At 44.3% G+C, this 15669-nt stretch overlaps 2 protein-coding genes across 3 annotated transcripts; one reads left to right on the top strand and one right to left on the bottom strand.

Annotated features, from left to right (window-relative positions):
* The first annotated feature begins 313 nt into the window (after nt 1-313).
* LOC106604447 (NF-kappa-B-repressing factor) lies at nt 314-5362 on the top strand. Of its 2 annotated transcripts, none has more exons than XM_014199067.2 (3): nt 314-623; nt 2185-2309; nt 2448-5362. In XM_014199067.2, exons 2-3 carry the CDS (start codon nt 2304-2306, stop codon nt 4680-4682), a joined length of 2241 nt encoding a protein of 746 aa, XP_014054542.1. In that variant the 5' UTR covers nt 314-623; nt 2185-2303; the 3' UTR covers nt 4683-5362. The 2 variants fall into 2 exon arrangements, with proteins under 2 accessions (XP_014054542.1, XP_014054541.1); XM_014199066.2 differs by having other exon boundaries at nt 318-623; nt 2452-5362.
* Nucleotides 5363-5556: 194 nt separating this feature from the next.
* On the bottom strand, nt 5557-11964 carry ube2a (ubiquitin-conjugating enzyme E2A (RAD6 homolog); the record flags this gene model as incomplete). Its single annotated transcript, NM_001140902.1, is given in 6 exon segments — nt 5557-6564; nt 6743-6831; nt 6981-7070; nt 11121-11146; nt 11342-11422; nt 11751-11964. Coding segments are annotated over 6 exon segments (459 nt in total). The 5' UTR covers nt 11795-11964.
* Between the last annotated feature and the right edge of the window lie 3705 nt (nt 11965-15669).

The raw sequence follows: 15669 nt of genomic DNA, 5'->3' as shown, positions 1-15669 counted from the left end.
AACAACGAACATTTTTTACAACTTTGGCAAAGAGTAAAATCTACAAAACGCAGTCCACGCTGTTCGTATCATAGTTTTGGGAGCAGAAAACGGTATTGAAATCAAATGTTTCATCGATGAGAAAATGTCCATAATATTGGCAAAAATGATTCTGCTTAATATTCTCCCACAGTCGGCTATTGGGCTTCCTCTCATCACCATATTTGGTAGTGAGTGGATACGCCAACCGGATGCTTCACACATACATTCGCTGAAATATCTGTCTCATTGTTCTATCTGTGGTTATATAGGACGTTGACGGGTTGTCACTAGTTACTACAGCTACAAAGTCAATATTGGCTATATCGTAAAAATTTATGAAAACAAAAAATAGCTTTTTGATCTCATTTTAAGGTTAGCAGTGTGGTTAAGATTAGGTTTAAATCAGATTTTAAGGAAATAAATAGGCGATGTTGGTGTTTATCCATAATTATGACTTTGTGACTGTGATGACTACTGACGAGCCCCCCCGGATGTTATGGTGTTGACCAAAGGCGAAGCCGCTCGCTAGACATTGAACTATATTAGTGGAAGACTGACACCAAGGGCACAAAGAAACATCAGACGTATCACTTTGCATTGAGGTAAGTGGCTAAAATATGAATTTGAGCTAAAAACAATTCGACAACTAGCTATCTGTCTCGTGCTCCGTATCACATTCCCGTACAAGATGATGCATCAATCTTTTTTCAATGAGCTAGCTAGCTAGCTAGCCATCTTTGCTCGTTTACTGCGTCACTTGTTTCGTCTGTTAAAATCTGGTTTACTTTAAAACAGAGTGTTAATTATACCATTTAATCTGTAGACAACTTAAATTAGCAAACGAAGACTTGATTGTGTGCATCAATGATAACGTAGTTAGCTGTTATGCTAAAGTTAGCTAGCTGCTACGTAGCGTGCTAGTTAACTCGGTAACGTTATACCAAAGACAGTACAGTGAAGATAGGCCAAAACTGCTTCTCCAATACAAATCCCAGATCTCACTTGTAGGCGATGTCATGGCGACGTTGGCTAGTTAAGCTCATGCGTAGAAACACGTCATCGGGGCTAACAGTCGTGTCTTGCAGAACTGCGCAGGCTGTTAAATCAAAGGCTCTCCGTCAATGTAAAGTTGTTTTTGACGAAAATGAAAACGTGTCAGTTTGTCACTTTCACGTGGTTGGAGTAATAACATCTTCAACTGCTTAAGACATTGGCTTGAATCTAGGTTGTGTCTTTAGATGGAGAAAATGAACTAAGGAATAATTGTTCACTTCTCAAACCCTGGTCTGTTTCGCAAGCGTCCCCGAAAGTCTCGCGATGTTGCCCCTCTGGGTTTAGAAACTCTGTGGTTATACTTAGTAGAAAATACGGTTTTGAGAAGTTGTGCACACAAAGGAGGCATAATTAATCAGAAATGTAGTTAATGTTGCCATAAATAATAGCATTGTTATCCACATCAGTCTGTCTATTCTTAGCTAGTTATCTAACGTTAGCCATAACATGAATTCTTAGCGACTCATGATGGTGGTCTTTCTGCCAGCTGGGGCGTCTTCATTATGCTGTCTCAGTTGCAAAACGTTTCTCAAACGAAACGGGAGGGTCCTACTTGACTTTGTCCAATAGAAACTCTCGTTTTAGTTGAAAAACATGTCTGGGTAATGATTACACTCCTGGTAACGTTCGCTAATCTTCTTTGTTGCAGTCTGTAAACTGATCTTGTTAGCTAGCACTAGTTATTTTTGCCATCGTTCCAATAATTATCTTTACAGAGGCAAGTCACTGTCAATGCGTTTCGAAAGTGAGAAACAGTGGTTGGCCATAAAACAATTTATTGTGAAACAAATTCAAATTGAAAATTGAGCAGCCTCAGTTGTTCATGGGGTGCAGGATGGTCTTCTCTGCCCACAAGGCCTTTCCTGACACCTGGATAAGGACATAGGCGTACCTTGTCGGAATCATGGCCTAATATGAACCTGTGTTCATATGTAGCCTAGAGATTTGTTTTTAGCCCACAGTTTGATGTGGGAATTATGTGGGAACAAAAGTTCTCTCCCTAATAGAGTATTTCCTCTAGTAGAGCCACGTTAACTGTGTTACAGTGCTAGCATAGAAATACACATTATGCTTGTTTACCTTTTTATATAGCTCTGTTTTCTTTTAAAGGTATGGCTCTGATCTGAGGTGAGAGGTGCTGGACATGGCTGAAAGGATTGACATTGGCGAAATGCCCTCCTTTGACCTGGTTCCAAGTGTTGAAGCAAAGAAGAGACCCAATTCATCAGATGGCAGTGAGTGATTTTGGTTCTTCAAATTGAACTCCTTGCCACTGTTTAAAGTATTTTTCTAATTTACTGGAAGATGAAAAATAACTCATATTGATTGTTATACGCTTGTCATTGATTGATTCTCTGTTTTGTTCTTTAATGTTAGGAGAAGAGCCAATGAGGAAAATGCCGGTGTCCAAATTTGGTTCCAGACTGCGGTTTGAGCCTGTGCACTTTGTTAGTGGTGGCAGGTCTGGCAATGATGAGAAGGAGAATGACAAGGAGCGCCGTAGGAGTGAGGTGAACAGTGTGAGACAGTGGGACTCAGACTCTGACCGTCCCTCTTATGGCAGCAACCGAGCTCCAGACTCCTCTGCAGCTAGGCCTGCATTCGACAGAGTTTCATGGTACGGTTCTTCTTCTGACTCTTGGCGGGATAGAGAAAGAGAGAGAGACATACCCTCAGGTAGCACAAGTGGTTTAGGTCATGGAAGCCAAGGATCCGCTTCAAATTATATGACTAAAGTGCAGCAGGACTACTCGGCCAGATACGAGTTCCACAGCACTAGGCATCCGGACACATACGCTCAGGCCCCTAGATTTGATGGATATGGAGGGGCCAATCGATCAGGGGGCTGGGGGGATTCAGGACGCCAAGGCCTTGGCTTCAGGCAGCAGGACAGACCCACATCCAGCAGACCATTCAGCAGAGTCTACAGCAGCCCAGGGAGGAGCTGCCCCTCATCTGTCTCTGGGTCTTCTTCACAACCCATCCCCATATCTCAAGCCGTGCTGGATGAAAAGCAAAGGCTCATCAATAGTGTGGCATCCGCCATAGCTGTCACTTTAAGAGACCCCGCGTTCATGTGTGGAGCTGAATCTCCTAACTACAATTTCATGCTGAGCCGTAGCATCCAAGCCTGTAAAACCAATCCGGAATATGTCTATGTCAACCTCAAGGATATCCCTCCAGCAGACCTACCCAAGAACAGGAAAGTACCGACTGATGGCTATGCCTGTGAGCTGAGATGCCAGTGTGTTTACCTTGCTACTGGCTACTCTGGCAGCAAAAACGGGGCCAGGGACCGTGCTTCTGAGCAGGCTATGAAGCTTTTCTTTAAACTGGTGGAGGTCCGTGTAGTGCAGCGCAAATTCAAACACTCCTTGGTCAATGATATTGTGGTCTGCCAGACGCACTGCCCTACCCCTGCCTTTCTACCGGCACTGCGTAACCCGGAGGACAAGCCTACGCCTAGCTCCAAGGGTCAATACGAGCCTGACAAACGCAAGCACTGGACAGATTTTGTCGTTGTTGACAACGCTCATGATGCCATCTGCATTCTTAACAACTCTGCCGCCTTCAACCGCATGAAGATTGACTACAAGTTCGACGTGGTCCCCAACAGCAGTGCATGGCAATGTAGCGTGTACTTGCAGGATGCGCTGGTGGCACAGGCCAGGGGAAGTAAGAAGACGTCTAAACATACAGCAGCTGAAGAGGCGGTGAGGAAACTACGCATGAACCAGGCAGCCCGGCAGCAGCAACAACAACCACAGCAGTTCTCTCGAGGGAACCATCACTCTGACCCATCGGGTGGTCGTTTCGGTCACCAGGGTGGTAGGAAGAAACACTTGAGCGAACTGGTCATCCTGGAGAACTCGGACAATGCCATCTGCATCATCAATGACACTGCCCAGTTCAACAAGGTAGCTGCCGATTATAAGTTCACAGTGCTACCAGACCACCGCTGGAGGTGTGAGGTGTTCCTGGAGGGTCAATATGTAGCGGCAGGCATCGGACCGAAGAAAACGGTGAAGCACATTGCAGCAGAGGAGGCCCTGGCCACACTCCGGCAAACACAGGCTGTGGTGAAATCCAACCTCAGGAAGGAGGGTAATGCTGACGCTCTCTCTCGCCACCAGATTCTGACTCGCTCTGGTGAAGAGTCCTCGAGACAGGAGATCAAGGAGGACAATATCGGGAATCAGCTACTCCGCAAGATGGGCTGGAAGGGTGGCGGATTGGGCCGGGAAGGGGAGGGCATCTCTGAACCCATCAAGGTCAAAGAGCAATTCTCCAGAGAGGGACTGGGTATGGACATGGACAAGTCTGGGAATCAGCTCACCAAACGGAACATAGAGGACATCATCCGTAACTATGCCAGTTCAGACCGCCAGGACGACCTGCGCTTCTCCACTGAGCTCAACAATGATGAACGCAAGCAGATCCACCAGATATCCCAGAAGTATGGCCTGCGCAGTAAGTCATACGGCCAGGGCAGGCTGCGCTTCCTCATCGTCAGCCGCAAAGTGCACAAAGACCAGCTCATTGGCCAGCTCCTGCAGGAAGGGCAGGTGGGACGCTACGAGCTGGTGAAACCTCAGGCCTCACACTGACTGGATATGTCATAGCTCCAACAATACTTACCACAACAACAAAAAAATCACACCTGATCTGGGAAAAGTTTGTGAATGTAAAATGTTTCAATCTTCTAGGCTTGTCTTTCGGAGAAACACTTGTGGTTTCTGCATTCCTTTTCATACAATTGCATATTTTCTGACATTGTATTAACGCTTGTGTCATTCCACTATTTTGTCAGCTTCAAATTTGCACAATATGCTAGTCTTGAACTGCTTTGTGCTGTTAAGGTTGATTAGAGTGCTGTATCTTTTGACAGAAATCCTGAATTTTTAGCAAATGTTTTTCATGGCTACAGAAATAGCCTTAACCAGCAGAATGCCTGCCATTTCACCTTCACAAAAGTTTCATTAGAAATGTATATACTGTTGGCATCACCAGGTGTAAACTAGAGGCAACATCTGTAACTATATGCGGACATTGAAAGATCCCTGCCACAATACTTGCAATGTTTACCCCCCTCAGATAGTTGAGAACATTTACAAATAAACTGCTTCCATGACTTGAATTTGATCTTTGTAATGTGGTAATAGTGCAAGCTGTGATCCCTTTGGAATGTCAGATGTATAAGCCTGTGTGAATACAGTTCACTTGTCTGCTTGTTTTCACAGCTGTAATAACGCTAATCAATAAATTAAGTCTACTGTCTGGACTTCAATATGTGAGTTGACTGGTGTTATTACAAAAATGTTTTCTTATTAACTACTATATCACAGTGGCAATTTGAACCATACTCCTCCAATGTTTGCAGGGCTGTAAGTTTGAAGCAATATTGTGGAGACAAGAGAGGGATCTGAGACCAGCTGGACACTTAGTAAATCATGTCGCTCCATCATCCCTCAAGAAAAGCACATTGAATGGTGTTAAGGACACTGCAACATTCCCATGTGGTATTTGTAATTACGTAATGATACAAATAAATGGAACTCAAGTAATTGGGCATCTAAACCATAAGATTTGAGCATTAAGTACAGACAACCTTTGCCTTGATACATTGAGTTCTGTGCATGAGAAAAAGTTTACCACAAATTCTCAGAGCAGGCAATTTGTCAATCATCTTCATAAATATGCTTTTGCACTAGCGTTACAGGACTTGCATTTAAAAGTGCACCAAGTATGTCCCTTACCGAAACACTTGAGTCCTGTTGGAGATATCATTCAAAGAGCCATTCAATTCATAAAACAAAGCCCTAACAAGAACATGGTTTGTGTATGTAAAAAGGTAAGGTTTTGAAATTGACATTGGTTGGAGAAAAGTCCATGACAGGTGTTCATCACATTGTTTCTTAGTTGGATTACTATCATACTGCAGCTCCAAAAAGGCAAACGTGTGAAAGCTAGAAACAAAACAGTCGAACCACAGCAAAAACCCTCAAACTTCTGAATATACACAATTATCTGAATCAATACAGCAAAATCACACTACAAGCCAAAGACTTAAAACACTAAAATGACAAGAATAACTCCTGACCCCCCAAAGTACCTTTTTGTTCCAGGATAAAAAAATATGGGGGTAAATTACATTGTAAGTAACCCAGATATAACAAGGTACATTTACTTTGATGTGCTCTTGTCCAGGAGGAGCATTACGCATGAAGGGAAACCACAACAGACAACCATACTGCAGAGAAAGATTCAAACCATGTGTATTTCATTTCCTTTGAGATATTTTTCTTCTGTTCTCTTTTGACTTGAGGCTGAATATTGTTCATACTTTGAACGGTGAGGGGGTCAACAATCGCGCCAACTCTGTTCCACGATGGCAGACACCCTCTTCTCGTACTCCCGCTTGTTCTCCTGGTACAGCTGAGCCGCCTGGCTGTTGGCTGGGCTGTTGGGATTCGGCTCATCCAGTAAAGACTAAGACAATGCAATAGTAGACACTTCAGTAGCAATAGTATTCTGGCACCCTTTGACTAGATTTTTAAAATTCAAATACTTTCAAACACCGTTATTTGAGAAAAAAATGTAAGTACAAAAGGAGCTTTACAATGCAAGTAAGTATTTCATGAAGATTCATGGATAATGCTGAGAATACCTGTATTGAAGTTAGAATTGAAGAAACATCATAAGTCGGACTCCAGCGGTTCTGAAGAATGTCCAAGCATATACTACCATCTGCATAGACTGCACAATACAGAACATACATTTACTTCATAACAAAGACTGGTGGATTGTCTTGTTGACAACGATTCAGCTGTTCCACTATAAAATGATCCTGTAAGCAATAAGCATGTTTCTAAAACAAAAATAAAAACATTAAAAAAAAAACATACCGTTTGGATGAAACATTTTGGAGACAAAACGCACAGTTGGAGGCTTATTAGGGTATTCCTCTGTGAATTCTATTGTGAGTTTGAAAGTTCCTGAAAATAAAGGATATGAGAATATTAATTATCAAGTGGGCACTAAAACAATCACACAATGGTAACCCGTTAGCTTGACAATGACCACAAATGGATCTGGGACCAGGCCAAAACAGAATGGCTTAGAACAAATTCAAAGTTGTCTTGCTGCAAAATGTTTTGAGCAACCAAATAGCATACTGTATTTGGCCACCAAATTATTGTTACTATTTCAATAAAATATACATATCCTAAAGCACAAATGTACATAAATGCAACTCAATGAGGGACATTTGCTAGAATGGAGGATTACTGATGGGTCTGATACGCATATTCACTGACAGATGACGTCAAACAGATACAATCCCCTGGTTTTGACCCCAAGCTTTAACCCATATTTCACAGGATTCATTCACTTGCTAGCAGGCAATAATCTCATCTCAGCGATTTAACAGGTCAGCTGGATTGCTGTAGTAGTTCTGATAAGACACCACCTGGTCTACAATGTCAAATCAAAGGTTTATTGGTCGTGTACACAGCTCAGCAGTTGTTATAGTGGGTACAGCAAAATGCTTATGTTACTAGCTCCTAACAATGCAGCACAATGTCAAACAAGTTCACAAATAATTAAAACAAATTTAGAAAGAAATCAAATTTTATTTGTCACATACACAAGGTTAGCAGATGTTAATGCAAGTGTCGCAAAATGCTTGTGCTTCTAGTTCCGACAGTGCAGTAATATCTAACAAGTAATCTAACAATTCCACAACAACTACCTAATACACACAAATCTAAAGAGGTGAATGAGAATATGTACATGTAAGTATATGGATGAGCCATGGCAGAGCGGCATATGCAAGGTGCAATAGATGGTATAAAATGCAGTATATACATGTGAGTAATGGAAGATATGTAAACATTAAAGTGGCATTATTTAGACTGCATTGTATAAAGTTACTACTGCTTGGGTCTCAATGTAGGCAGCAGACAGTTAGTGATTGCCGTTTAGCAGTCTGATGGCCTTGAGACAGAAGCTGTTCTTCAGCCTCTTGGTCCCAGCTTTGATGCACCTGTACTGACCTCGCCTTCTGGATGGTAGTGGTGTGAACAGGCAGTGGCTCGGGTGGTTGATGTCCTTGATCTTTTTGGCCTTCCTGTGACATCGGGTGCTGTAGGTGTCATGGAAGGTAGGTAATTTGCCCCCGGTGCTGCGTTGTGCAGACCGCACCACCCTCTGGAGAGCCTTGCGGTTGAGGGCGGTGCAGTACCAGGCTGTAATACAGCCCGACAGGATGCTCTCAATTGTGCATCTGTCAAAGACAAATTTATTCAGCCTCCTAAGGTTGAAGAGGCGCTGTTGCGCCTTCTTCACCACACTGTGTGTGAGTGGATCATTTCAGTTTGTCGGTGATGTGCACGCTGAGGAACTTAACTTTCCACCTTCTACACTGCTGTCCCTTCGATGTGGATAGGGGGGTGCTCCCTTTGCTGAAGTCCACGATCATCGCCTTTGTTTTGTTGACATTGAGTGAGAGGTTGTTTTTCTGACACCACACTCCGAGGGCCCTCACCGCCTCCATGTAGGCTGTCTCGTCGTTGGTGGTCATCAAGCCCACTACTGTTGTGTCGTCTGCAAACGTAATGATTGAGTTGGAGGCGTGTATGATCAGGGAGTACAGACGGGGGCTGAGCACACACCCTTGTGGGGCCCCAGTGTTGAGGGTCAGCGAAGATGTTGTTTCCTACCTTCACCACCTGGGGGCAGTCCATCAGAAAGTCCAGGACCCAATTGCACAGGGCGGGGTTGAGACCCTGTTGTGACTAGTCTCTCAAAGCGCTTCATGACAGAAGTGAGTGCGACGGGGCTGTAGTCATTTAGTTTAGTTCTTTGCCTTCTTGGGTACAAGAACAATGGTAGCCATCTTGAAGCACGTGGGGACAACAGACTGGAATAGGGAGCGATTGAATATGTCCATAAACACACCAGCCAGCTGGTCTGCGCATGCTTTGAGGACAAGGCTAGGGATGCCGTCTGGGCCAGCAGCCCTGCGAGGGTTAACACGTTTAAATGTTTTACTCACGTTAGCCACAGAGAAGACGACGGGGGTGCGCAGTCCTTGTCAGCGGGCCGCGACGGTGGCATTGTATTATCCTCAAAGCGGGCAAAGGAGGTGTTTAGTTTGTCTGGAAGCGTGACGTCGGTGTCAGTTACATGGCTAGATTTCTTTTAGTCCGTGATTTCCTGTAGACCCTGCCACATACGTCTCATGTCTGAGCCGTTGAATTGCGACTTAACCATGTCCCTGTACTGGCATTTCGCTTGTTTGATTGCCTTGCGGAGGGAATAGCTAGTTTATAGTTTATATTCAGACATATTCCCAGAACTCTTTCCATGGTTAAATGCGGTGGAACATATGCCTGTCCGCATGATCAAAACAATCTTGAAGTGTGGCTTCCGATTGGTCGGACCAGCGTTGAATGGTTCTCGTCTCTGCCTATAAGACGGAAGGAGCAAGATGACGTCGTGGTCGGATTTGCCGAAGGGAGGGTGGGGGAGGGCTTTGTATGCGTCACGGAAGTTAAAGTAGCAGTGGTCAAGGGTATTGCGCATGCGTTTAGCGCAATCAATATACTGATAGAATTTAGGTAGCCTTGTTCTCAAATTTGCTTTGTTAAAATCCCCAGCTACAATAAATGCAGCCTCAGGTTGTATGGTTTCCAGTTTCCATATAGTGAAGTTCCTTGATGGCTGTCTTGATGTCTGCTTGAGGCGGAATGTACACAGATGTGACTATAACTGACGAGAATTCTGTTGGTAGGTAAAATGGCGGCACTTGATTGCAAGGAATTATAGATCGGGTGAGCAAAAGGACTTGAGTTCCTGTATGTTGTTATGATTACACCATGAGTCATTAATCATAAAGCATACACCTCGCCCTTCCTTTTCCCAGAGAGGTGTTTATCTCTGTCGGCACGATGCATGGAGAAGCCCGATGGCTGAACCGATTCTGACAACATATCAAGAGAGCCATGTTTCCGTGAAACAGAGAATGTTACAGTCTCTGATGTCTCTCTGGAAGGCAACCCTTGCTCGAATTTCATCTACCTTGTTGTCAAGAGACCGGACATTGGCGAGTACTATAGTCGAGAGCGGTGTGCACGTCTACGAAGCCTGGCCAGGGGGCCGCTTCATCTACGGCGTCGTTGTTTTGGATCGCCTACTGGAATTAGCTCCATTGTCCTGGCTGGTGGTCCGAACAGAGGATCCGCTCCGGGAAAGTCGTATTCCTGGTTGTAATGTTGGTAAGTTGACGTTGCTCTTATATCCAAGTGCTTCCCGGCTGTATGTAATAAAACTTAAGATTTCCTGGGGTAACAATGTAAGAAATAATACATTAAAAAAACAAAATACTGCATAGTTTCCTAAGAACTCGGCGCCATGCTGTACTGTCAGAACAAATCCAATTAATACTGTAAAAGTAATCCAACTGCAATCTATACATATACACTGGATGAATTTACACTAAATATATTAAATTGCACACACAGCAGTAGATATTACAGTGAGCTATGTCAAGAATCCAGTATATAAATAAATGTGATGTGTATAAACAGTAACTAAAATGCAATGTACAGTAGTAGAAATATTAGTATAAACTGTCAAGAATACAGTACTTAAATACACAGCACAAAACCAAGGCAAAATTGATAAAAATGCAGGAACTGAGCTTCCAGACTAGAGCCCGGAGTATAAATATATATGTGAATGGTGTGTACAGCCAGTATGGACAGTATATGAATAGAAAAGGTGTGTAAAGCAGTAGTTATATAGGATGATCATGAGCCATGACTAGAATACAGTATATACACAAAGTGACCAGTGTTCAATGACTATGTACATATGGCAGTAGTACTAGTACTGCTAGTCTACGTACTGTTCCAACTAACAGGTCTCCCATGCAATTAATTAGTCCATATCATGGTACTGATCACTTCGTTTGAGTTGTCAAACACATGCACAAGAATGTACCAGCTACAAAAAAGGAATCGCATATCTAGCGAGCTATTTACCATCTTCAAAAGGTGTTCCCTCTGGGCTGGGGAAGAGAGAAAACAGTTAACTTTACATAGCTAATGTTAGTTTGATAACTTTAATATGATAGGGACAAGAGGTTCAATGTTAATTTCTTGAAAATTAACAGATAATTCATAATACCCTACTTTGGATAGATGTTAAACATTATTTCTAGCTAGCTAACGTTAGCTACTACTTTTATAGTCCAGTCACTTACCCAAAAATTACGGCATTCCATACCATGATATTGTTTTCCGACGGGGCTCCACTAACTCCTGCAGGAGGGTCCTCTTGAAGCCTGAGAAATAATATTATTTCGATGCTTAATTAGCAAACGTTAGTAGTTCGCTAGCTAGATAATTAAAATAGGCTGACGTTAACAGCAGTAGCCAGGCCAGTTAACGACAACTTGAAAATATTCAGCTGTAATGTTATCTTTACGTTAATCCATGTATTAGCTAACGTTAGTAACTTATTTATCAAGTAGCTAGTAACTTATGCTATCCAGTAACTGTTAAGATGTTTGATAACATTTCGCAAAAAAAGAAAAATTAAGCTAGCTAGCAAGTCAGACAAACAATCACCTAGACAGTCAAGCTAGCTAGCAAACTGCTCCTCACACATACCGCTTAAAATCTCTCATTAAACGTCGTCTTGCTGGAGTTGACATCTTATTCAGTTGAAAAACTAAAACGTACGCATAGGGTTGCTAGTCACACGTTTTAAAACAAACGATTTTCACAGTAATTATTATATTTCCCACGATAACGTTAAGTTTCCACAATCTAGTCCCCCTCAGACAGGAGCTGGCTGGGCTAGCCACTACTAGCGTTACCACTCACAAGGAAAAGAGGGGTGAGTGTTGGTATGGTTCTTTTTTTTCTTTATTTGCTTCTGCTTCTGCTTCAAGATTTGTGTGGCGGATCGGATCCAAATTTCAGGTGCATACACCGCCACCTACTGTACTGGTGTGGGAGGTAATTCACCGCTTACCTACATTACATTCTTGATACGGTAATACAAATTGGGAAAAAGGAAAATTGCCAGTGGTGGAAAAAGTACCCACTTGTCATACTTGAGTAAAAGTAAATATACCTTAATCGAAAATTACTCAAGTAAAAGTGAAAGTCACCCAGTAAAATACTACTTGAGTAAAAGTATTTGGTTTTAAATATAGTTCATGTCATGGTTCCACCTGTCACCAGAGGGTGGCAGAGACCGTCCTAGAGACGGTTGTCCTTTGCAGAAGCTTGAATTGTTAACCATGTGCGTTCGTTTCCTGAGTGAGTTTTCGAGATTTAGTGTTTGTTGGTTTTTCAAGTTTACTGTGATCCTGTGGCCACTGTTTCTCAGTAAAGTATCATTTTTATCCTTAACCACTGATTCCTCGTCTGGTCTCTTCTCTGCAGCTGGGTCCAATCTTACCACGTCACAGTAAGCTTCTGCCTCAACATGGACCCAGCAGAGATCACCCGGATCCAGAATGCTATAACACTGCTGGGCAGGGGCGGAAATCCCGGGGAGGACGGGGGGGACACGACCCCCCCATCCTGGGAAAAATATGATTTGTCCCCCCCAATATATCACTGAAACATAACTATGTAATTTAAATAATATTAATAATACGCAATGAAAGCAATTGTGCTGATTATAGACAATTAATAGCTTGTTTTTAAGTTTCAAAAGATTGCAACCCCCCCACCCTTTGCCTCACAATGGTTTGATCCACTGCCAGTTCCTTAGCTTGCGAGGTAACGTAGAGGTCATATCTACTGTCTGAAAGGCACTCAATGCACGTAACTGACGTGAGGTTAATCCAGTCAATCGCGCACACACACTAGCTGAATATGCAGAGCTAGCGCGCAAATATTAACTATTAAGCTAGCTAGTACCTATTCCATTTATGTGGCGTCGTCAAAGATGGAATCTTTGCTATCGTCAATTTATTCCAAGATCAGCATGCATGAAAGTTAGTGCTTCAAAGTCCCTATGATAAGGTTAGCGATAAACTGAACAGAACTACACTCTCTTCTACCATTGTTTTAAATATATTTAATGGTCTCGTTGCAAAAGCTAAATTGTCGCAAGGGAACTTTTATTTATATATTTTATTTCACCTTTATTTAACCCGGGTAGCAAAGATTATAGCAAACACCACTGAATTGGTGCTCGCTAGCTTTGCAAATTCAGCTATTGTTAGAAGCCAGCCAATATGAAACAAACGATTAAAATTACAAAAGGTTCGAGCTACAGTCCTCCTTGTTCCACACCGATTGGGCCATGATCGCCTACATCTCTCTGCTCTCGTGCAAGGCTCTGGTGTGGACGAGTCTATGGACGAGAAGCGGCAAGCCAACTTTTCAACCTCGGCCAAGGGGCCAGACCAGAGGCTTCGTCTTTGAGTTCCGCACCCTCGCCGCTCAGAGTGGGTGGAACACTGAGGCCCTGGTCACCGCTTTCCAGCAGGGTCTGTCTAACTCCATCAAGGATGAACTGACCGCTCGGGAACTGGGAGAGGACCTCGAGTCCCTGATAACGCTGGCCATCAATTTCGACAACCACATCCGAGAACGTGTGAGACAGTGCCTTTTTGACACCGCCCCCGTATCCCGGTTTCCGGAGCCCCCCGAGCCCAGCATTGAGGAGCCCAGGCAGCTGGGACGTACACGTCTGAGCCCACAGGAACTTGACAGGCGCATGCACAACGGCTGCTGCCTCTACTGCGGAGGTCTTGGCCATCTCTGTTATACATGCCCAGAGTTGACGGGAAACGCTGGGGCTCGCCAGGACAAGGGTAGACCCTGACGAGCTGTGCAGTTACACCCCAGCTACCTGGTCACCGTCTGACACTACCCACAACCCTCCATTGGGACAACCGTCAGCACCACATTCAAACCTTCATGGACTCCGGGGCCGCGGATAAATTGAAGACCAAAACTTTTCCGCTCTCCCTCCCGAGTACTTCAACCTCCGGGAGGCCTTCAGTAAGAGGCAATCCTCCACCCTCCCTCCTCATCGTCCATATGACTGCACCATAGAACTCCTACCTGGCTCCACCCCTCCTGGGGCCGTCTGTACTTCCTGAAGCAGCAGTCATGGACAATTACATCTGGGAGTCGCTGGAAGCAGGTTTCATTCGCTCCTCTACATCCCCAGCTGGTGCAGGCCTCTTCTTTGTGGGAAAGAAGGATGGAGGTCTGCGTCCATGCATTGATTACAGAGGCCTGAACAGGATTACGATTAAGAATCGTTACCCCCTACCCGAGTAGGCTCAATTGGCCCAGTGTCGTCTGGGTTTTGCCGGTGTAGGCCGTCATTGAAAATAAGAATTTGTTCTTAACTGTCTTGCTTAGTTAAATTTTATAAAAATAAATAAATAATAATATTTACCCATGATATCTGCCCCCTTTAGAACTGGCCCTTGGGGCCCAATTCTTCATCAAACTGGACCTCCGCAACGCTTACAATCTGGTGAGAATCAGGGAAGGAGATGAATGGAAGACTGCCTTAAACACCCCAAGTGGCCACTATGAGTATTTAGTCATGCCCTTTGGATTATCGAACTCACCGGCAGACTTCCAAGCATTGGTCAATGACACGCTTAGGGATATGTTGAATCGGTTTGTCTTTGTTTACGACATCCTGATCTTCTCCAAGACCCTTCCAGAACACATCCTGCACGTCCGCCCAGTCCTGAGATGCCTCCTGCAGAGTCAACTATACATAAAGATAGAGAAGTGAGTTCCATGTATCCCAAGTTTCTTTCCTGGGCCACATTATCTCTACCGCTGGCATCCAAATGGACCCCGTAAAGGTGAGGGCGGTCACTGACTGCCCCCATCCCGCCTCACTCAAACAAGTCCAGCGGTTCCTTGGGTTTGCCAATTTTTGCAGGTGTTTTATACACAACTTTTGTGCGGTGGCAGCGCCTCTCACAGCCCTAACCCGCAAGTCCCAGAACCGTTTTTGCTGGACCCCTGAGGCTGACAGGGCATTCAGGGAACTCAAGGGATGTTTCACCTTCGGACCCATCCTCGTCCATCCTGATCCTACCCGTCTCTTCGTGGTAGAGGTTGATGCCTCAGAAACCGGAGCAGGGGCGGTCCTTTCACAGCAGAACGAGGGGGACAAGAAACTGCACCCATGTGCCTTTCTCTCCAAGCGGTTCTCGCCAGCAGAACGCAAATACAATGTAGGCAACCAGGAGCTCTTGGCAGTTAAGTGGGCCCTTGGGGGGTGGAGACACTGGTTGGAGAGGGAACCTCATCCTTTCGTGATCTGGACGAACCATAAGAACTTGGTCTCCATTCAAGAAGCCAAGAGGTTGAACTCTCGCCAGGCTAGGTGGGCTGTGTTCTTAAACAGGTTCAACTTCACACTAGCCTATCGCCCGAGACCCAAGAATCAGAAAGCAGACGCCCTGTCCCGCCAACAAAATGTCTCTAACAAGGAGAGGGACTCCAAGCCCATCATCTCCAGCTCCCGCATTGTGGCCCCCGTGATATGGAGTATTGAGACCACGGTCTGACAAACCCAGACTTTATG

This window comes from Salmo salar, chromosome ssa05 (assembly GCF_905237065.1).
Source record: "Salmo salar chromosome ssa05, Ssal_v3.1, whole genome shotgun sequence".
Classification (NCBI taxonomy): Eukaryota; Metazoa; Chordata; class Actinopteri; order Salmoniformes; family Salmonidae; genus Salmo; species Salmo salar.
Note: the sequence above shows the minus strand (reverse complement) of the source record. Positions and strands in the feature narration are given on the sequence as shown.